Source organism: Microcaecilia unicolor, chromosome 2 (assembly GCF_901765095.1).
Source record: "Microcaecilia unicolor chromosome 2, aMicUni1.1, whole genome shotgun sequence".
Lineage (NCBI taxonomy): Eukaryota > Metazoa > Chordata > Amphibia > Gymnophiona > Siphonopidae > Microcaecilia > Microcaecilia unicolor.
Genome location: NC_044032.1, coordinates 51,279,328 through 51,301,693, shown reverse-complemented (window position 1 = coordinate 51,301,693; position 22,366 = coordinate 51,279,328). Strand labels below are relative to the sequence as shown.

General features: G+C 44.2%; 1 protein-coding gene across 1 annotated transcript in view; it reads left to right on the top strand.

The window, feature by feature from the left end:
* Window positions 1-22,366, top strand: part of MYO5B (myosin VB) — a 696,980-nt gene that overhangs the window by 373,310 nt on the left and 301,304 nt on the right. Inside the window, exon 11 of the mRNA XM_030192939.1 lies at window positions 19,186-19,267. Within this exon, the coding sequence (XP_030048799.1) occupies window positions 19,186-19,267 (82 nt within the window). The remainder of the gene's footprint in view (window positions 1-19,185; window positions 19,268-22,366) is intronic.

Below are 22,366 nucleotides of genomic sequence, written 5' to 3'. Positions count from 1 at the left end.
GGTAACAGAGTTTAAATCAAAAGGTTATAATTTAACTTACAAAAGTCTTTGTTGTAGAAGATGAGTGATGAGCACATGGTGACAGAAGGAGAGATCCTCACAGCAGGAAGACGAGCTGCAGGTCCCCAGAGCAGCCGAAGAGAAGAAAATCTGCTCTTGGAAACATCTGCTTTTTATACATTGCAGGTTGCAGGAAGACATGATCACATGAATCTGGGCATTTGCTTCCTGGTTTGCACTGGACCCTGGGTATTTGCACTTGGTCTCATGTTTTATGACATCATAAGACTTCCTGCCTGGACCTCTGTGGCAAATGGTCTATTGAAGCAAAAGGCTTCCTGTTTGAATCTCTGTGGCAGATACTCATTATACTTTCCTTTTGTCAATAGGTGTGTGGATTCACATCTCCAGTCTCCCTGGCTGCTGCTCACTTTGTTCTTTTGTTCTGTTGACCAGCCAGGCTTTTGATCAGAGGAAGTTTGAAAACCTTTTGAAGCAGTCCCTGTATTTGTCAGAGTTTGTTTGAGAATAGTCTTTTGTTAAGGGGGAGGTGAGATCTTTGCAGCAGTACCTTTTTGTCTTTAAGAGGCAGATGCAGCAACCAAACGTAAAAAAATCTAAATCGTTAAAGTCCCTAACGATTTTAAAATAACGAAAAATGCACCAAAAAAAAAAGTCACACATGCTGAGATCGGTATTGAAACGTACAATGTATCAAAGAATCACAATACACATCGTTAATCGGCCCCCAAATCATGCGCAGAGCAGCCAAGCGTTATGTTAGCTGCTCTGCGCATGCCACAAACAGTCAAAACACAGTCAAATCACAAGCACATGGCTCCCAAATCAAAATAAAAATAAAAAAAGGATCGGGAGGGGGCAAGGGCGCTCATCAGGAGCGTCCTGTACGGACGGCCTTGCCCCCCCCCCCCCCCCCCCGCTGCTCCCCACTTTCCGCCGCTCCCCCCACCCCGAAAAAGCAAAATTCAAGCAGCCCCTGCCCCCCTCCCTTCCTCACTACTCTCACCTCAGCTCCGCCTCCCGACATCCTCCGTCCTGTGCCCCGCCCCCTTTTGGGGTCGTCGCCGCCATTCCCCTCCTCCATCGGGCCCCCCTCCCTCTTACCGGGCCCGTGCAGCGCCTCTCTCCTCTGTCCGAAGGCGCTGCACGGGCAAGAAGAAAGCCTGATGCCTGCCTTTGCCCAGCTTCGATGGCGCGTCTTTCTCCTGCTGGGCCCGCCCCTTTCTGACGTCGGTAACCTACGTAGGTTACTGACGTCAGACAGGGGCGGGCGCAGCAGGAGAAAGACGCGCCATCGCGAAGGCAGGCATCAGCTGATTCAGCTTTCTTCTTGCCCGTGCAGCGCCTTCGGACAGAGGAGAGAGGCGCTGCACGGGCCCGGTAAGAGGAAGGGGGGCCCGATGGAGGAGGGGAATGGCGGCGACGACCCCAAAAGGGGGCGGGGCACGGACGGAGGATGTCGGGAGGCGGAGCTGAGGTGAGAGAGTAGTGAGGAAGGGAGGGGGGCAGGGGCTTCTAGAAATTTGCTTTTTCGGGGTGGGGGAGCGGCGGAAAGTGGGGAGCAGCGGGGGGGGGGGGGGGCAAGGCCGTCCGTACAGGACGCTCCTGATGAGCGCCCTTGCCCCCCCCCGATCCTTTTTTTTTTTTTTTTTTTTTTGTGTTTTCTGAGGTCCTTTGGACCAATCACAGCGCTTTTAGCTCTGCTAATGCGCTGGGATTGGCTCAAAGTTTGTTTATTTTTTCACTTAACACTTTTTCCTGGCACAGAGCTGTCCTAACGAGAGGTCCAGACCTCTCGTTAGTTTTCCTGCCTTTTTCCTGCGTAAAGGCAATCGGAAAAGGTTAGTGCATGTCGTTTCAATGGGGTTTTCACACTAATTGCTCATCTCCATTCCGTTTTCGTTAGCTGCTACTGTCGTCGGAAAATAGGCTTAAGTGCATGGAAAGGATAGGAAATTCTTCCCTGAGGGCTCATTTAACGATGAAAAACGTTTAGTGCATCTACCTCTAAGTGTTTGCAATTGAATAGATAGGCTTGCTATCAGAAGTTTCCCAGGAAAAGGGAGGGGGAGATGAAATCCAGGCTAGCTGATCTCAATGAGTGTTTAAAGCTGTTTTACCTGATCCAGCAAAACATCATGCTTCATATTACAATAATTCATATCATGAGTATTGTTTGTATTCAGTTGCATTGTCTGTGTATAGATAGCACTGTATATTAGGGCTGCTATCCCTATAGCTTACAGTGATTGACTCCTTGTGAGCTTTCCCTATTGGCTGTTAGTTCTGAATTAGGGCCAGCCCTCCCTCTCTGTCCTTAGGGCTGTGTGAGAGAGTCTCAGGGGCAGATGCACTAAAGCTAAATGAGCCTTTAATGACTCTCCAACGAGGAAAATTTGATCCGTTGCATGCATCAAAGGGCTTTTACCGAGGAAGCCAGCAGCTAACGAAAACGGAATGGAGATGAGCAATTAGTGTGAAAACCCCATTGAAACGACATGCACTAACCTTTTCCGATTGCCTTTACGCAGGAAAAAGGCAGGAAATCTAACGAGAGGTCTGGACCACTCGTTAGGACAGCTCTGTGCCAGGAAAAATCATTAAGTGAAAAAATAAACAAACTTTGAGCTAATCCCAGTGCATTAGCAGAGCTAAAAGCGCTGTGATTGGTCCAAAGGACGTCAGAAAACACATAAATAAATAATAAAAAAAAAAAGGGTCGGGAGGGGGCAAGGGCGCTCATCAGGAGCGTCCTGTACGGACGGCCTTGCCCCCCCCCCGCTGCTCCCCACTTTCCGCCGCTCCCCCCACCCCGAAAAAGCAAAATTCAAGCAGCCCCTACACCCCTCCCTTCCTCACTACTCTCTCACCTCAGCTCCGCCTCCCGACATCCTCCGTTCTGTGCCCCGCCCCCTTTTGGGGTCGTCGCCGCCATTCCCCTCCTCCATCGGGCCCCCCTCCCTCTTACCGGGCCCGTGCAGCGCCTCTCTCCTCTGTCCGAAGGCGCTGCACGGGCAAGAAGAAAGCTGATGCCTGCCTTCGCCCAGGTTACCGACGTCAGACAGGGGCGGGCCCAGCAGGAGAAAGACGCGCCATCGAAGCTGGGCGAAGGCAGGCATCAGCTTTCTTCTTGCCCGTGCAGCGCCTTCGGACAGAGGAGAGAGGCGCTGCACGGGCCCGGTAAGAGGGAGGGGGGCCCGATGGAGGAGGGGAATGGCGGCGACGACCCCAAAAGGGGGCGGGGCACAGAACGGAGGATGTCGGGAGGCGGAGCTGAGGTGAGAGAGTAGTGAGGAAGGGAGGGGGGCAGGGGCTGCTTGAATTTTGCTTTTTCGGGGTGGGGGGAGCGGCGGAAAGTGGGGAGCAGCGGGGGGGGGGGGGTAAGGCCGTCCGTACAGGACTCTCCTGATGAGCGCCCTTGCCCCCTCCCGACCCTTTTTTTTTATTTTTGTTTTGATTTGGGAGCCATGTGCTTGTGATTTGACTGTGTTTTGACTTTGTGGCATGCGCAGAGCAGCTAACATAACGCTTGGCTGCTCTGCGCATGATTTGGGGGCCGATTAACGATGTGTATTGTGATTCTTTGATACATTGTACGTTTCTATACCGATCTGAGCATGTGTGACTTTTTTTTTTGGTGCATTCTTCGTTTTTTAAAAATCGTTAGGGCCTTTAACGATTTTGATTTTTTTACGTTTGCTTGATGCATCTACCCCTCAGTCTTCCTTGTATGCCTTAGTGATCAGCAGCTGTTCTTGTGGCTGATCCCTCTTTGAATTTACTGTAATTCCATCAAGTCTTTTCACCATCTCCCCAGGTCATCCCCCTTTCATTTTCCTTACATAAGTACATAAGTAGTGCCATACTGGGAAAGACCAAAGGTCCATCTAGCCTAGCATCCTGTCACCGACAGTGGCCAATCCAGGTCAAGGGCACCTGGCACGCTCCCCAAACGTAAAAACATTCCAGACAAGTTATACCTAAAAATGCGGAATTTTTCCAAGTCCATTTAATAGCGGTCTATGGACTTGTCCTTTAGGAATCTATCTAACCCCTTTTTAAACTCCGTCAAGCTAACCGCCCATACCACGTTCTCCGGCAACGAATTCCAGAGTCTAATTACACGTTGGGTGAAGAAAACTTTTCTCCGATTCGTTTTAAATTTACCACACTGTAGCTTCAACTCATGCCCTCTAGTCCTAGTATTTTTGGATAGTGTGAACAGTCGCTTCACATCCACCCGATCCATTCCACTCATTATTTTATACACTTCTATCATATCTCCCCTCAGCCGTCTCTTCTCCAAGCTGAAAAGCCCTAGCCTTCTCAGCCTCTCTTCATAGGAAAGTCGTCCCATCCCCACTATCATTTTCGTCGCCCTTCGCTGTACCTTTTCCAATTCTACTATATCTTTTTTGAGATACGGAGACCAGTACTGAACACAATACTCCAGGTGCGGTCGCACCATGGAGCGATACAACGGCATTATAACATCCGCACACCTGGACTCCATACCCTTCCTAATAACACCCAACATTCTATTCGCTTTCCTAGCCGCAGCAGCACACTGAGCAGAAGGTTTAAGCGTATCATCGACGACGACACCCAGATCCCTTTCTTGATCCGTAACTCCTAACGCAGAACCTTGCAAGACGTAGCTATAATTCGGGTTCTTCTTACCCACATGCATCACTTTGCACTTGTCAACATTGAACTTCATCTGCCACTTGCACGCCCATTCTCCCAGTCTCGCAAGGTCCTCCTGTAATCGTTCACATTCCTCCTGCGACTTGACGACCCTGAATAATTTTGTGTCATCGGCGAATTTAATTACTTCACTAGTTATTCCCATCTCTAGGTCATTTATAAATACATTAAAAAGCAACGGACCCAGCACAGACCCCTGCGGGACCCCACTAACTACCCTCCTCCACTGAGAATACTGGCCACGCAATCCTACTCTCTGCTTCCTATCTTTCAACCAGTTCTTAATCCATAATAATACCCTACCTCCGATTCCATGACTCTGCAATTTCTTCAGGAGTCTTTCGTGCGGCACTTTGTCAAACGCCTTCTGAAAATCCAGATATACAATATCAACCGGCTCCCCATTGTCCACATGTTTGCTTACCCCCTCAAAAAAATGCATTAGATTGGTGAGGCAAGACTTCCCTTCACTAAATCCGTGCTGACTTTGTCTCATCAGTCCATGTTTTTGTATATGCTCTGCAATTTTATTCTTAATAATAGCCTCCACCATCTTGCCCGGCACCGACGTCAGACTCACCGGTCTATAATTTCCCGGATCTCCTCTGGAACCCTTCTTAAAAATCGGAGTAACATTGGCTACCCTCCAGTCTTCCGGTACTCCCCCTTGTTCCTCTTTGAGTATTAAAGCATTACCTCTCAGCTGGACTGAGGTTCTGGCCATCTCCTTGCCTCTGAGGTGGCTAGATAATGGACTCTGTGCAAAAGGCAAAAATTATCTTCCAAGCAACTGAACTGTAATTTGATTTTCTTTGTTTGCTATGATTACTACAATAAAGAAGAGCTGGATTAAGAAATGAGTCTACTGGTAAAGTTTCTACTTGGGGATGGTTTAGTTGGCTGTTGAAGCTACATTTGCCTAGAACAGCACACTTAGAGCACCTTAAGGGGAGTTACTGCATGCTAAATGCTAAGCTTATAGGTCTAGAATGGGCTTTTATCCTTTAGAATATAACAAAAAGTGAACATATATCTTGGTATGAATTAACAACATACAATTAAAAAATAAAAAACGGGGAAAAGACCTCAAAAAGTAGTGACCTTCAGCTCCAAAACTGGAGTAGCTAAATTGTGCTGGTCACAATTCTTCTCTGTAATCTTTGATCAAAACCCCCCAACCAGCCTGAATGGTTGTGCAAAACTTCTTAATCTTTTTGATTTTTCTTATTGCATTGTGTGAATACCAAAAAAAAAAAGTGTCAAAAAAAGGAAAAGAAAGGGAATTGCAATCAGCAAACTCTCCCCTCTGCAAAGCTATAGTCTATATTTTGAAGTTCAACTTGACTTAACTGACTGAGCTCGACTGCATTCGATAGTCACAAAGAGGCATCCAGACCTGACGGACCCGTTTCACCCTAGGGCTGCTTCAGGGATGCAGGATACCAATCTCCTCAGTTCAGATTCTGACTCAGCAGTGGCGCTGCAGGGAAACAAGAAGTTGCGAAAAATATCACCACAAAACTATCCTATAGTGCCACTCATACCAAACACAAGGAAGAAACGAAAAGCAAAAAACTAGGTGAGTCGACCTTGACCGGTGCTGCAGGTTATAATTCTCAAGTGCAAAAGCCCAGAAAAAATGGCATCGGTTATATACCGAATGCCCACACATGCATGCTGGGAAACCTGTCAGGCACCCGACAGCTGTTCTTGACTGCCAACAGATCGCATAATAAACAATCCAGTGCTTCGATGCCCACGAGGATCCCGAAAAGGAAAAAATAAACAAAGAAGAAAAAGAAATGAAAAATAATGAATATCTATGTCATTTGTCTTGGCCAAAAGGTTTTTTTCTAAAGCTTAGACAGTTGCGTATGATACAGTCCTCTCTGTGTAACGGGACTTTAGGGGCTTGGCTCAGGCAGTTCTTCCTCCTCAGCTGGATTATTGCAATTCGCTGTATTCTCGGGTTACCTGTAGATTGAAAAATCAATTGCAGCTTCTGTAGAATACAGCTGATAGATTAATATTTGGAGCGGGTATGTTTGACACCTATTCTTAAACAATTTCATTGGTTACTAATATGTCGACGCATTACATAGTAACATAGTAACATAGTAGATGACGGCAGAAAAAGACCTGCATGGTCCATCCAGTCTGCCCAAGACAAACTCATATGTGTATACCTTACCTTGAATTTGTACCTGTCCTTTTCAGGGCACAGACCATATAAGTCTGCCCAGCAGTATTTCCCGCCTCCTAACCACCAGTCCCGCCTCCCATCACCGGCTCTGGTACAGACCGTATAAGTCTGCCCTCCCCTATCCTCGCCTCCCAACCACCACCCCCTCTTCCCCCCACCTGCTCCGCCACCCAATTTCAGCTAAGCTTCTGAGGATCCATTCCTTCTGCATTAGATTTAAGATGTTATGTTTAGCTTTCAAATTACATTTTGGATCAAATGCAGAAGGATTGGTGGATTTGTTGGTTATTCCGTCTTAGAAATCTATGTTTTCACCGTACCTTTACATTAGGTTTTCCTATCATGTTAGGTTTAAATCAATTCTTGAGAATTCCTTCCCTTTTCAGGGTGTATGTGTTACTAGAATGCATTGCCTACCATTTTGAAATTTCTGCCTTCGTATTTAGCCTTTAGGAAGATGCTAAAGACTTATTTATATAAATTATAGGTTATGAGTTTATATTAGCAAGCTGTGCTGTTTTTAAATGTTATTCTCTCTTGTCGTAGAGATTTCTTGCTTTGTGAACCGTGGTGAATCTTTTTTTTTTTTAAAGAACGGTCGGTGTACGAGATTCAGATAGAATAGAATGCAGAGCCACGGGAGAGAATTACCACATATTTAATAGTATGCCTGGTCTAGCATCTCTGTTGTGTATTGGGGGGGGGGGGGGGGGGTTGTTCACTTTTGGCAAGTTTAGCAAAATTCACAATTATTATCATTTGAGACATCCTAAAATTAGCTCATAATTTGTTGCATTTTATCTAGTAAGTGCTCCCTTATCATCAGAGGTAATTATGTAGCTTTGGTAAATCAAAGATAAATGAGGATTAGTTGCAGACTTGCATCTTCTTTGTTGTGTAACAAAATAGCTTTTAGGGGCTTGATGCAGTGGGAGAGCTCCTGTGCGCATGGGCTTCTCTGCATGGCTAAAGGCAGGAGTTGCTGATAGCTGTATAAAACAAACTGAGTAGTGACTACTACTTTGACCTGAAATCCAATCACTCTGTCGTGTAGCTCTTTGGATATGCAGTGATTCCTTTTGCTAAGAGGTGACCTGTATTTCTCCATGATTGCTTGATGTTCTTCAGTAGAGAGGTGTGGTAGCCGTGTTAGTCCACTCTTAAAGGTTATCAATAGAAATCAAACAAAATAAAACATGGAAAAGAAAATAAGATGATACCTTTTTTATTGGACATAACTTAATACATTTCTTGATTAGCTTTCGAAGGTTCGTCAGATCGGAAATAAGCAAATGTGGTAGCAGATAGTATATATAAGAGAAACATCAAAGCATTACTTTGACAATCTGACAGAGTGGGAGGGTGGGGGTATGCATGGGGACATCAAAGCATTTCATTGATATTCTACCAGGATGGGTGTTGGTAGGTGAGAGGAGGGTAATAAACAGAGAAATAAACAGAGAAATACAGCTTTATGGTTTATAATGGGTTAGAAAACCCAGATCCTTATTAAGTCCTGTTTGTTGGGTGTCAAAATATTCAATCATTCTTATTTCAAAGGTCTTACGTTCCTGTATTGTTTTAAAATTACCTTTCAGTATTCTTACTGTGAAATCACTGGTGCAGTGTTCTGGTCTTTTAAAGTGTTGGCCCACAGGGGTGGGGGCTTGACTGGCACCGGCTATTTTCATGTGATGTCTGTGCAGATTGAATCTTGTCTTAAAGCATCTGGCCTGTTTCTCTAATATAGCATCCTTCGTTACATTTTTTACACTGAATGATATATACCACATTGGAAGATGAGCATGTAAAATAGTCCTTTATGTTGAATATTTTTCCCTTGTGAATGACTGTGGGGTCTTGTGAAATGTTTTGGCATAGTTTGCAGCTGGCTGTGTTACAGGGAAACGTGCCCTTTTCTTTTTCCGTCTGTGTTGGGAGTTTACTTCTGATCAGCTTGTGTTTTAAGTTTGGTGGCTGTCGGAAGGCCAGCACTGGTGGGGATGGGAATATCTCTTTCAGTAATTCATCTTCCTGGAGTAGCGGCTGTAGGTCTCTTATGATTTTCCTCAGTTTCTCCAGCTCTTGGTTGTATGTCACTACAATGACCAGGATTAGATTTCTGTATTCTGCTAGTTACTAAGAATTTAATACCTGTTGTTGGTGGTAATCTAAATATGGTCAGCACTCGAGGACTGAGCTCTGTGTTGCTTTTACTTGAGCCCAGAGCCATTCTCACATTTGAAATGGTGATTTGTTGTTGAAAGAGACATTATTCATATTTTCCAACTCATAACAGTTTTTAAGAAATCTCATTTCTCCACTGTATTTCAAAAGATGATTAAAGCAATCTCGTTCCTGTTGCCTTTTGAAATGTATTGGTATGGTTCCCCTTGCACACAGACTGCAAGCCACAAATGATGGCTTCCGTGGCAGGGCTTAAGTAGAAGTGGGTTGCCTATGCTGTCGCCAGCCATCCCAAGACAGTGGAGGGTTATATGGCTTGTCCAAGACCACAAGGAGTCGCTGTAGGATTTCAGCCTGGGCCCTCTGGTTCCCATTACATTACAATATACTTCTATACCACTGATACCTTCAGGTTCTTGGCGGTGTACAATACATTAAACCAGGACAGTCTCTTGAGAAACAAAAAGCAGAGAACATTATTCAAGAACTAATTTTAACAAACTTCTTAAAAATATATGTTATATTTTTCTTGAATAAGAAGAAAAGATAACTGAGCAGCAAAACAAATATTAAATCATTCCAGGACCTCGATGCTTGAACTACAAGAAATCGATCAAACATTTTAAATCTCTTTACTCCCTTAATAGATGGAAGGGCAAAAAGTTCTGAAATAGTCTGCTATCCCTCTTATTAGAAATATATTCCATATGATCCTTTATATAAATTGGGCATTAACCATTTAAGCTATTCCTCTACCTAAAAATGTACTGAAAAAATGACACTTTTAATGCAGAGGAAGGGAGAGTCTCAATCTGGGTCCTTTAATTGACCTCTGCATCAAATAGTGACTTTTAAATCGTTGAAATCGAGTTTCAAAGGGTGATATCTCCAATTGGGTTTGTTTTATACATTGCTAAAAGCAGAGATGAGGTGAAAAATTAAACCGAATAAGAAAATGAGTCCCTTAGGGGTCCTTTTACTAAGATGTGGTAAGTACAAGCATGTGCTTACCACAGCATAAAAAGGCTTACTGCGGGTCCTGCTCTGGTGTTCTGTGATAAGTTCCCAATCGGCGCACGCTACCTCTGCGTTTAAAAATATTCTTTATTTTTATATGGAGGATTATCACAAGATTACCGCAGAAACCCTTACCACCTACAGAATATGTGTCGGTAAGTGCTCCTGTGGTATCTTTTAAATAATGTTTTTAATAGCTACACACTAATGACATTAGTGCAGTGTCATTAATTGAGGGGAAAAAAATAGAAAATCAGCCATTTTCCAGTTGTGATTAAAGTGGCCTTAGGGCATGGGAAAAACCTTCATGAGGGGTGCACTGAGGCCAACTTTTACCGCAGCTTGGTAAAAGGACCCCTTAGTTATATCACACCCACAAAAGAATACAACAGAATAAAAATGTTAAAAAATGTGTATTTCTAATCAGTGGGATGCAATACTATAACGCCCAATCATAGCATAGCAAAAAAAAAAAATTAGGTGTACGTTGTTTGTATGAAAAATAATCAAAAAATAATTTCAAAAGTACTTTCAAGTGTGTATATAAATCAAAACCTATTTAAAAATCAATAACAACAAAGTTAATTGCAAAAAAAGTTCGAAAGTTCTTGTAAATCAAAAAGTGTACGAGCTGTAAATATACTGATATTCACATTGATTCCTAACCCAAAAAAACACACTACGTAGGACAAATAATCTCCCTCCCTTTTCTCTTCCACATCGTTTGGGGGACCTGTAAACCCTCACCCCCCCCCCCCCACAACATTACCTTTTACACATCCCTTTCCAGACATGCATTTCATGTGGGGGGGGGGGGGGCAATGCCTCCCACCCCAACCTCCAAACTAGGTGTTTAATCTGGGATCTAAATGTCATAAATCAGTAAATAAATAAATACAAAGTGCAGTTCATGTGGTGGTGGGGGGGGGGAAGTGCCCCCACTCCCCCCAAACTAGGTCCTCTGTATGTTGCTCTAACCTCCTTGTTTCAAACGCCATAAAAAAGCACTGCCAGTACTTATGGAACCCAATACAATAAAGAAGGCAAGGGAGGGTGGGAAATGTCCGTTGAGGGGGGGGGGAGTCCTCGGTGGGAATTGTCTAGGGGGGATTTAGTGGGTGGGAATTGTCTCGGGGGGGATTTAGTGGGTGGGAACTGTCTGGGTGGGAACTCACTTAATACCCTTTGGTCATACAAGTTTATTGTATTCCATATCGATCTTTGTAACCTCAGCGAGAGCTGTGGATAAGAAACCTTGGGCTCCTTTTATTAAGCTGTGGTAAGTTCTAGTGTGTGCTTACAGCAGCTTAAAAGAGTTTACCGCTGGATATGCTGAGGCGTCCTGCACTAAAAAATATTTCATTTTTCTCTGAGGGCGTGTGTCTGGGGAGGGGGGGGGGGGTGTGCAGAGAGTGGGTGTGACCGCAAATCAGCGCAGCCACATTACCACACACCAACTTGTGATTAGCAAGTCATCCCTTACCGCCTACAAAATAGATGTCGGTAAGGGTTCTTGCACTAATTTTTGTTAATCACATCATGCTAATGGCAACTATAGTGCATGACAACATTTTATGTACTTATTAATTTATATATTTTTTCACATTTTTCCTAATAAACAAAGACTTATCTTTGCAGTTTCACAGTCTCTTTAACTTTCCACGGCAACTACATTCAGAGCGGTTTACATACAGTGGTGGAAATAAGTATTTGATCCCTTGCTGATTTTGTAAGTTTGCCCACTGACAAAGACATGAGCAGCCCATAATTGAAGGATAGGTTATTGGTAACAGTGAGAGATAGCACATCACAAATTAAATCCGGAAAATCACATTGTGGAAAGTATATGAATTTATTTGCATTCTGCAGAGGGAAATAAGTATTTAATCCCTCTGGCAAACACGACCTAATACTTGGTGGCAAAACCCTTGTTGGCAAGCACAGCGGTCAGACGTCTTCTGTAGTTGATGATGAGGTTTGCACACATGTCAGGAGGAATTTTGGTCCACTCCTCTTTGCAGATCATCTCTAAATCATTAAGAGTTCTGGGCTGTCGCTTGGCAACTCGCAGCTTCAGCTCCCTCCATAAGTTTTCAATGGGATTAAGGTCTGGTGACTGGCTAGGCCACTCCATGACCCTAATGTGCTTCTTCCTGAGCCACTCCTTTGTTGCCTTGGCTGTATGTTTTGGGTCATTGTCGTGCTGGAAGACCCAGCCACGACCCATTTTTAAGGCCCTGGCGGAGGGAAGGAGGTTGTCACTCAGAATTGTACGGTACATGGCCCCATCCATTCTCCCATTGATGCGGTGAAGTAGTCCTGTGCCCTTAGCAGAGAAACACCCCCAAAACATAACATTTCCACCTCCATGCTTGACAGTGGGGACGGTGTTCTTTGGGTCATAGGCAGCATTTCTCTTCCTCCAAACACAGCGAGTTGAGTTCATGCCAAAGAGCTCAATTTTTGTCTCATCTGACCACAGCACCTTCTCCCAATCACTCTCGGCATCATCCAGGTGTTCACTGGCAAACTTCAGACGGGCCGTCACATGTGCCTTCCGGAGCAGGGGGACCTTGCGGGCACTGCAGGATTGCAATCCGTTATGTCGTAATGTGTTACCAATGGTTTTCGTGGTGACAGTGGTCCCAGCTGCCTTGAGATCATTGACAAGTTCCCCCCTTGTAGTTGTAGGCTGATTTCTAACCTTCCTCATGATCAAGGATACCCCACGAGGTGAGATTTTGCGTGGAGCCCCAGATCTTTGTCGATTGACAGTCATTTTGTACTTCTTCCATTTTCTTACTATGGCACCAACAGTTGTCTCCTTCTCGCCCAGCGTCTTACTGATGGTTTTGTAGCCCATTCCAGCCTTGTGCAGGTGTATGATCTTGTCCCTGACATCCTTAGACAGCTCCTTGCTCTTGGCCATTTTGTAGAGGTTAGAGTCTGACTGATTCACTGAGTCTGTGGACAGGTGTCTTTCATACAGGTGACCATTGCCGACAGCTGTCTGTCATGCAGGTAACGAGTTGATTTGGAGCATCTACCTGGTCTGTAGGGGCCAGATCTCTTACTGGTTGGTGGGGGATCAAATACTTATTTCCCTCTGCAGAATGCAAATAAATTCATATACTTTCCACAATGTGATTTTCTGGATTTAATTTGTGATGTGCTATCTCTCACTGTTACCAATAACCTACCCTTCAATTATGGGCTGCTCATGTCTTTGTCAGTGGGCAAACTTACAAAATCAGCAAGGGATCAAATACTTATTTCCACCACTGTATATTCAGGTACTTATTTTGTACCGGGGCAATGGTGGGTTAAGTGGGCTCCAATCAGGGGTGTGCTGGTAAATTTTTAACAACGGGCTCTCTCTCTCCGGGCATAGCCGGCCCTGAAATTTTGGGGGGGGTTTTTTTTTGGGGGGGGGGGAATACATGCCTCTCTCTCCCCTCCCTTGTGTGAGCACGCTAGGCATACATTTGCCGAGCCCCACCAGCCAATAAATGGACTGCCAGCATTCTCTGCTGCTTATTTCTGGCTCTGAGCAGCATGATGGAACCTTCTTGCGCTTGCATGAAAAGTCCCAGCCTGATGCTCAGAGTCAGAAACAAGGAGCAGGTAGCAGCAGCAGTCTATTTACTTGGCTGGTGGGGCCAGCATCACTGCCAGCAAAGTAAAAGAGAATTCAGGAGGGGGCCCAAGCCCACATTTTGGGAGTCAGTTGTTAAAGTAGCCAAGGGGAGGCCTACTTTACAACCGGCTCCCAAAATTCTTAAAAACTTAACAAACGGCTCTCGCGAGCCCGTGAGAGCCCGCTCCAGCACACCACTGGCTCCAATAGACAAATTTACCAGTCATAGTCCGTTTTTTTTCTTCTTCCTTTTTCTTGATTGGCCTCTTCTTGGAGTAAAGGTGCCAGGCTCCTGCTGCTCCCTTCTCTCACTGCTTTCAGCTAAATCTTTACTTTTAGGCAACAGATAGCAATAGTGATTCAATTTTGTGGCTTTATCAGTTAGCTGTCTTAAAACACCACAGCAATACCTGATTTTCTGTGATTGGCAAAGAGACTTCTATTGGTATCCTGCCATACCCAACTCTCCTTAAAGCTATAAGTTTGTTTATTATGAGTACTTACAGGCTTATTTTCGAAAGAGTAGGATGCCCATCTTTCGACACAAATCGGAAGATGGGCGCCCTTCTCACAGGGTCGCCCAAATCGGCATAATCGAAAGCCGATTTTGGGTGTCCCTGACTGCTTTCCATCGTGGGGATGACCAAAGTTCACGGGGGTGTGTCGGAAGCGTAGCGAAGGCAGGACTTGGGCATGCCTAACACATGGGCATCCTCGACCCATAATGGAAAAAAAAGGGACGACTTTACCTGGCCTTGTTTTTCTTACGACCAAGCCACAAAAAGGTGCCCGAACTGACCAGATGACCGGAGAGAATCGGGGATCACCTCCCCTTACTCCCCCAGTGGTCACTAACCCCCTCCCACCCTCAAAAAAATCTTTCAAAATATTTTGTGCCAGCCTCTATGCCAGCCTCAAATGTCATACTCGGGTCCATCACAGCAGTATGCAGGTCCCTGGAGCAGTTTTAGTGGGTGCAGTGCATTTCAGGCAGGTGGACCCAGACCCATCCCCCCCTACCTGTTACACTTGTGGTGGTATATGTGAGCCCTCCAAAACCCACCACAAACCCACTGTACCCACATCCAGGTGCCCCCCTTCACCCGTAAGGGCTATGGTAGTGGTGTACAGTTGTGGGTAGTGGGTTTTGGGGGGCTCAGCACACAAGGTAAGGGAGCTATGTACCTGGGAGAAATTTATGAGGTCCACTGCAGTGCCCCCTAGGGTGCCCGGTTGGTGTCCTGACATGTCAGGGGGACCAGTGCACTACGAATGCTGGCTCCTCCCAGAGCCAAAGGCTTGCATTTGGTCGTTTCTGAGATGGGCGTCCTTGGTTTGCATTATCGCCGAAAATCAGAAACGACCAAGTCTAGGGAAGACCATCTCTAAGGACGATCTAAATTTCAGGATTTGGGCGTCCCCGACTGTATTATCGAAACAAAAGATGGACGTCCATCTTGTTTCGATAATACGGGTTTCCCTGCCCCTCCACTGGGACATTTTGTGAGGACGTCCTCAGCAAAACTTGGGCGTCCCCTTCGATTATGCCCCTCTTAATATATCACTTTCTTTGACTTAACAGGTCAATGTGGTTTACATAATCAAATTGCAGGAAATGAAGAAAAGAGCACCATTTGAAGAAAAGGAAAGGTCAATCAGTTGTGTACCAACTTAAAGATTCAAAAGACAGCATTCAAGGAGGGGATAGTCCAGGAAAGCAGTATGCAAGCAGAGATACAACAGAGGGTATCTGATATTTGTTTGCTGGTGGCACTAGATTGTCCACATTGTGGTTGATTATGGATGACTGGACTGACTGCTTATTGGGGTTTTTTTGTTTGTTTTAATGTTTTGTTTATTAAAATACTAGGAAAAAATGCCCGTTTCTGAGCGGAATGAAACGGGCGCTAGCAAGGGGCCCCCTCCCTCCGTCCCTCGAAGCTACTTGCCTTGTTCGCTGTGGGCCGTTTCGGCCCTCGAGTGTCAATAGCTCCGCCCTCGACGTCATGACGTTTTGACACGTCATGACGTTTTGACGCGAGGGCGGTGCAGACACTCCAGGGCACACTGGATATCTCGGGCGCCTCAACTTCCGTGGAGGCTTCAGAACGTTGGGGTTGCCTTTTATATATATATATATATAGATATTTTCTATAGATATTTCTGTAGCAGCTGGTGGTGTAATTATGTCTATATTAAGTTGATTGCTGGCTGCCTTTTGCAAGGTTCTTTTTCTTTGCATTGGTTTGCCCTGCAGCATGTTTTCCCCTGTGCTCTATTTATGGTGAGTCTTCTACCTGCTTTATTAGTTACTGCTGAGAAGGAAGTCAAAACAAATGTAAGCAGAACTTCTCCAAAATAAAATGACCACATCAACCATGCAAATCTGAAACACAAAACCATGTCATTCCAAATGTTGTAATACAGAACTTAAAAGCCCAACGTAACCTGCAGCAGGGGCATAAAAGTATATAAGGTAATTGAACTTATGGATAACAAACATTAAAATATAATAATTTATTAAATAACATATATTTAAATACACCCGTTAGCTTAGTAAAGGGATCCCCCTGCCACTAGATGAATCAAAGAATTATTTTTTTATTTTTTTTAAATAAAGATTTTTTTTTTCTTTCCCAAAGGGATTTTATAAAATATGTCCCAGAGATATATAGGACAACTTGCTCCTTTATCAGAATAGAAAATGTAGCAGTATAAATGGATTAACCAGTGTTGTATAGGAGCCACAATTGCATTTGAAAAAAAAAAGTGCTAAAAAAGCATTCAAATCATTTAAAATATGTTCAGCGCTGTTTGGGGAGACGTGAATTATGTCATTTACATGATCAACTTGATAAATTACTACTACTACTATTTAGCATTTTTATAGCGCTACAAGGCGTACGCAGCACTGCACAAACATAGAAGAAAGACAGTCCCTGCTCAAAGAGCTTACAATCTAATAATAAATCACTTTAAATGGTCAAAAAATACATATCAAAAGTGGATGCTACAATATGACTATTTTGCTCATCTAAAGGACGAAATGTCAAGTTGGGGCAGTCTAGATTTCCTGAATAGAGGTATGGTGGTTAGGTGCTGAAGGCGACATTGAAGAGGTGGGCTTTAAGCAGGGATTTGAAGATGGGCAGGGAGGGGGCCTGGCGAATGGGCTCAGGGAGTTTATCATATAAAGGAGAAATGATCTTATATGGTAGACCCTGCCTGGTGCATTGCACCGTCATTGTGCAGGTGACTGCACTCGGAGGCCAGATGCAATGCACCAGGCAGGGTCCATTTCTAATGCACAGGAAGTGAGTCTGTTTCTATTGAAAAAAAGGAAGCTCTGGAACGAGAGGGGGCTTGGGATGAAGGTGAAAGGGGACAGACTCAGAAGTAACTCGAGGAAATACTTCTTCATGGAAAGGGTGGTGAATTTGTAGAACGGTCTCCCGGTGGAGATGGAGATGAAAATTGTACCTGAATTCAAGAAAGCTTGGGACAAGTATGTAAGATCTCTAAGGGTGTGAAAGGGAGAATGGATGGGCAGGTTGGATAGACCATATGGTCTTTGCCTTCATTTTTCTGTTTCTATGTAGCTCAGCCCGTTTAGCAAATTGCATTATTCTGTCTTGGTCTGCATTGCCTGAAGAGAATTCACCAACAAGGGCATTACATCTGCAATCCAAGTCCTCTAGCTGCGTGTTTTCAATCCACGTGATTTCTGTATTTCAGAACTTTTGCTGCATTCCGCATTTACCAGTCCCTGGCTAAGCTGAATAACATTGGTGACAATAGGCAGCCTTGCTTGACTCCAGTTACTATCTTAAACCAACTGGAGTTGAGCAAGGTCATATATTGTCACTAGTGTTTTTCAGCTCAGCTATGGACTGATGAATGCAATAGGAGGAGTTATGTTTAAACTCACCGTGTGAGCTAAAGTGAAATTAATTAATCATTTTATTGAACCTTTTTTCACTTGTTCTTATGGACTATTTGCCTCATTGTTTTCTTATCCTTTCTTTTGCATGTACATGAAGAGTAAAGTTACAAATAGTGTCCTCCAAAATTAGATCTTCGGTCCAGTAACGATATAAACAGACTATTAAGAAACTGCACAGATAATTTAGATTTTGTTTTTAAATTGTTTGTTTATTTTTAGAGGAGAATGAGGCTCAAAATTATTTCACACTGTTCATTGACTCCACGATGAAATAATGGTTGCTGCGGTTAATATTTCCCATCTGTCCTTATCCGTGTGCATTTTTTTCTCTTCATTTTTTTGTATGCACGTAAAAGCAGGTTCACCTTCCCATGAACAGCCACACGTGTCTATTTGCTAATATTCACTCTTTACAAAAAAAATGTACAACGGTGTCACATCGCTTATCTGTAGAGAGCTGGGATGACACAAGAGTGATATCCATGACGGGTTGCTTCACAGTCGTGCAAGTCCAGCTCCACTTGCTCAGACTCCTGAAGAGGCACAATAATCGAGAACGGCTTCCCTTCTATATTTTATTCCTATGATTTTACAGTAGCTGCCTATGAATAACTCGTCCTATTAAAGCCTGCCATTAAGGGACCCTTTGTTAGTCTGTATGCAGTGGGAGAGGATTTTTGGAAGAGCTGTACAGTTCTGGCCACAGACCGTGCTGAAATTGTGCTGGCCTCTGGGGTCAGTTTTAGCCCTACTTATCTGAGAGGTCTACTACAGGCATAATAAATTGCATGAGAGAGATTTGCATATACTGGGTCTCCAGTGGATGCAAAACTATTTCTTGCATATTTATTATGTCTTCAGAGGCCAGGGCGGGAAATGCTGGTTTATGGTTATGGAAACGGGGGCTGTTTGGTAGCGGAAATGGTGGGGAAGAGGGAAGGCTGTAGAGGCTCAAAAGAATTCTGTAGCTTGAGATAATCGCACAGCCTTTCAAAAGTGAGCTGTGCCTCATGCAGTTTCAAGATGGATGTGCTTTGCGTACTCTTCGGAGATGGTGCTCAGTCTCCAAAGGTGTACAGTACTCAAATATAAATAAGCAGGCAGAATATATGCAAAAATTGTTCCATTTGACAAGCTGGTTATTCTTCTTCCTGTGACAGAAAAGAACATGGCAGTATTTGTCAAAGTAATCATACAGGGGTTCCCCCCCTCCCCCCCCCCCAGTCTTTGCTGTAATTGAACCTCTCTGTATTTACCATTTGCAGTACAGCTGGGGCAAAGCTTCTTGTTTTGTCTAAAAAGTAATTTGTAAAATTTGATTTTGATAGTGCAAAAAAGTACTGAGGTGTTATGTGCGCTTTGTTGACTATAGCTGTTAAGGTTGGGTGAGGGGAGTGACAGTGAGTGAGCTCTTCCTTTATGGACTCATTCACTTTGGTGCAGTGACCCAGATTGTTCTTTTCTTCACAGATTTGAGACCTTTGAAGTGAACAGCTTTGAACAGTTTTGTATCAACTATGCAAATGAAAAGCTGCAGCAACAGTTCAACTCGGTAAGGCCTGCTTTAAAACCTTTCTTGGAGGCTTGATGAATTGTTCACCCATGCCTTGGAAATGTATTAAAACTTTTTTTTTTTTTTAATATATAGTTTTCCACCCAGCTTTTTTGTTTTTATATCTGGAGGGGAGAAGTGGTTGTATTTCATACAGTGACCGATTACTGATGTACAGAATATTTTGTTTGTCTTTTTATTAACAAATTCATCCTGGGACCAGTTTGATTGAAATGACAGAATTGGGAAAGAAAACCATTTGGGGGTCATTCCACAGTTTTCCGTCATTGAGAACACAAAAAGAGAGATTGAATTGAACTATTTGGAAGCTTGTGAGCAGTTGTGCCAGTTATTAAGAGTTTCAACCCTAGCTGCTATCCAGGGGCGGACTGACCATTCCAGCAATCGGACACTGCCTGGGGGCCCAGAGGCTCTGCCCAGTTGCCTGCCACCGCTGCACATTACAGCCCTCCCCGGTCCTACCTTGAAGGACCCTAGTGGTTTAGTGGCATCTGCAGTGGCAGGAAAGAATCCCACCATTTCCTGCCTGCTGCCACTACTTTGCATGGCAGCGCTAGAACTGGTGCCGCCATGTTTTAAAAATGGCTTCTGAGACTTTCTATGGCAGTCTTGCAAGACTGCCAAGACCGCAAGACTAGTGCTATAAGTCTCGGCAGACATTTTGATAATACGGCGATGCTGTTACCAGGCACAGTAGGGATAGCAGGCAGGAAAGAGTGGGGTTCTTTCCTGCCCATGAAGAAGCCACTAGACCACTAGGGCCCTTCAAGGTAGAGGGGGGCAGAGGTGCAAGGGGTGGTGGGCAGTGGCTGGGGGAGGCCCCAGTGACCTTCACTAACCGGGGGTCCCGATCACTGTCAGTCCACCCCTGCTGCTATCCATTTCAATATGGATTTGTGACCACCCCTGAAAATTGCCTCTGCTGCAGTCAATAGGTGGGAGGATTTTCAGGGAGGTCACTTAAGACAACAGGAGCTGGGACTGCCAGCCTGGTGGGTAGTTTTAAGAAAGGCCAGCCAATGGAGGCAGGGCCAAGAAGTAATGGCATTGCATGGAGAAAATTCTTGGTAGCCCACCTCCACCAAGACCCTGAGCACCAAGGGGGAAGTCCTGGGAATCAAGGCAGGAGGAGTTTGCAGTGTGTGGTGATTGAGGCTCTAGCTACAGAGCCTGCGGAGTGTTCCTGACTTGGGAACCAATAGGAATGCTTGGGGAAAGACACCTCAGGTAGGAGAAATGGGAGCGGGCATACCTTACTTTTGGCCGCACTTTCATGGGGGGGGGGGGGGGGGGGGGGGGGAGAGAGAGAGATTGCTGAGATAATCATGCAGAGATGACCGTGAAACTGTAAGACATCTCTGAGGAGATTACCAAGTACTTTGTTCAGGTTTGCAAATAGAAGAGATTTTGAGATAGAACTGAAATGTGATTTGAATACCCTGATATCATTTGGAGATTATGTTTGACGCTGTGCGGACCATCTGAAAGACCCTGAAATGAACAGAAGTTGGAAAGTTTATGAGCTGTTTTTCAAGTTACTGTTAGTAAAGCAAGTTCAAGTTGAAATATGGAGACTGCTGACTATTTTATGTGTGAGTGAAATAAAAGAATGCCTACTGGGATAAAGCCTGCCCCGGCCTACGCCCAGCTTGACATCTTGGACTCTGCTTTTGTACCTCTTGGTCCCGGAGTGCCTGACCCAAAGAGCTTAGCCTGTGCCTGTGAACTGAGCGAGTGGGACTGGGTTACACCTTCATAATTTAGTAACTAAAAAAAAAAAAGCCATGAAAGACTTAGTCTAGGCTAGAAATGGATTTTGACTTCACTTAACCTCACTCTTGGATTAGAAAACAGTTGGCATTTTTACCTGCAACTTGTATTTAAGTTGTTTCCAAGGAAAGGTTAAAAGTCAATAGGGAAACATTTGTAGAAGGATACGAGTATATGGATGTGGAAGTTGGGGATCAGTAGAGAATCTCAGGAAAAAGAAAAAGTTAGATGGGCCTGCTGACCTTCAAAGTGAACTCAGGGTCCCTTTTACTAAGGTGCGCCGAAAAATGGGCTGCGATAGTGTAGGCGCGTGTTTTGGGCACGCGCAGATCCATTTTTCAGCGCGCCTATAAAAAAGGTCTTTTAAAAATGTTTGCCGAAAAAGGACATGCAGCAAAATAAAAATTGGGTCTGAGACCTTACTGCCAGCCATTGACTTAGTGGTAAGGTCTCACATGGTAACCGTGCGGTAATCATCTTCGTGCGTAGTATGACTATTACCACCCGGTTTCTGCCATGCGCCAGAAAATAAAAATTATTTTCCAGCGCACATAGAAGACACACATCAAAAATAAAATTACCACAAGGGCCACACGGTAACTCAAAATTGATGCGCATTGGGGGCGCATATGTGCCTACATAGTTTAGTAAAAGGGACCCTCAGTTTCCACTTGAATTTTCAGGGAAGGTCCAATCTATAAGGTGTGTGACTTGAGGTTATTTTATCTTATTTATATATTTATTTCGATTTCATTCACAGCTTTTTCACTACTAGCTCAGTGCAAGTTACATTCAGGTACTCAATCTAATTTTTGTATCTGAGGCAAGGGAGAGTTAAGTGACTTGCTCAAGATCACAAAAAGCAGAGTGGGATTTGAACCAGGTTTAAAAAAAAATAAGGAAACAGAGCTTGCAATTTAATAACAAAATTCAAAAATAGAGAAAATGGATGAACCACTTCAACTAGACAGATGCATTTTAATAGTGACCTGAAGGCTAATTGATAATCATTTTTGTGCATCTGTTTAGCTGAAGTAGTTCATCCATATGTGAACTATGCTTCCCTGGATGTCAAGCCCAGTGCTCTAAATACTAGGCTACTCTTCCACTCCCTTTGGATATAGAATTTCTCCAACCCTCCCTGGGTCCATTTTTGTTGTTTCTTGGTTTGCTTGTTAAAAATAAATAAATAATCAAATAAATAAAATAAAATAGCTTCTTGCCAACAAAACATATTGTCAGCCTATTGGCATTGTCCAGCTTCTAGTGGTTTTTTTTCCCCCCTGTTTTAAAGACAACCTGAAGCTA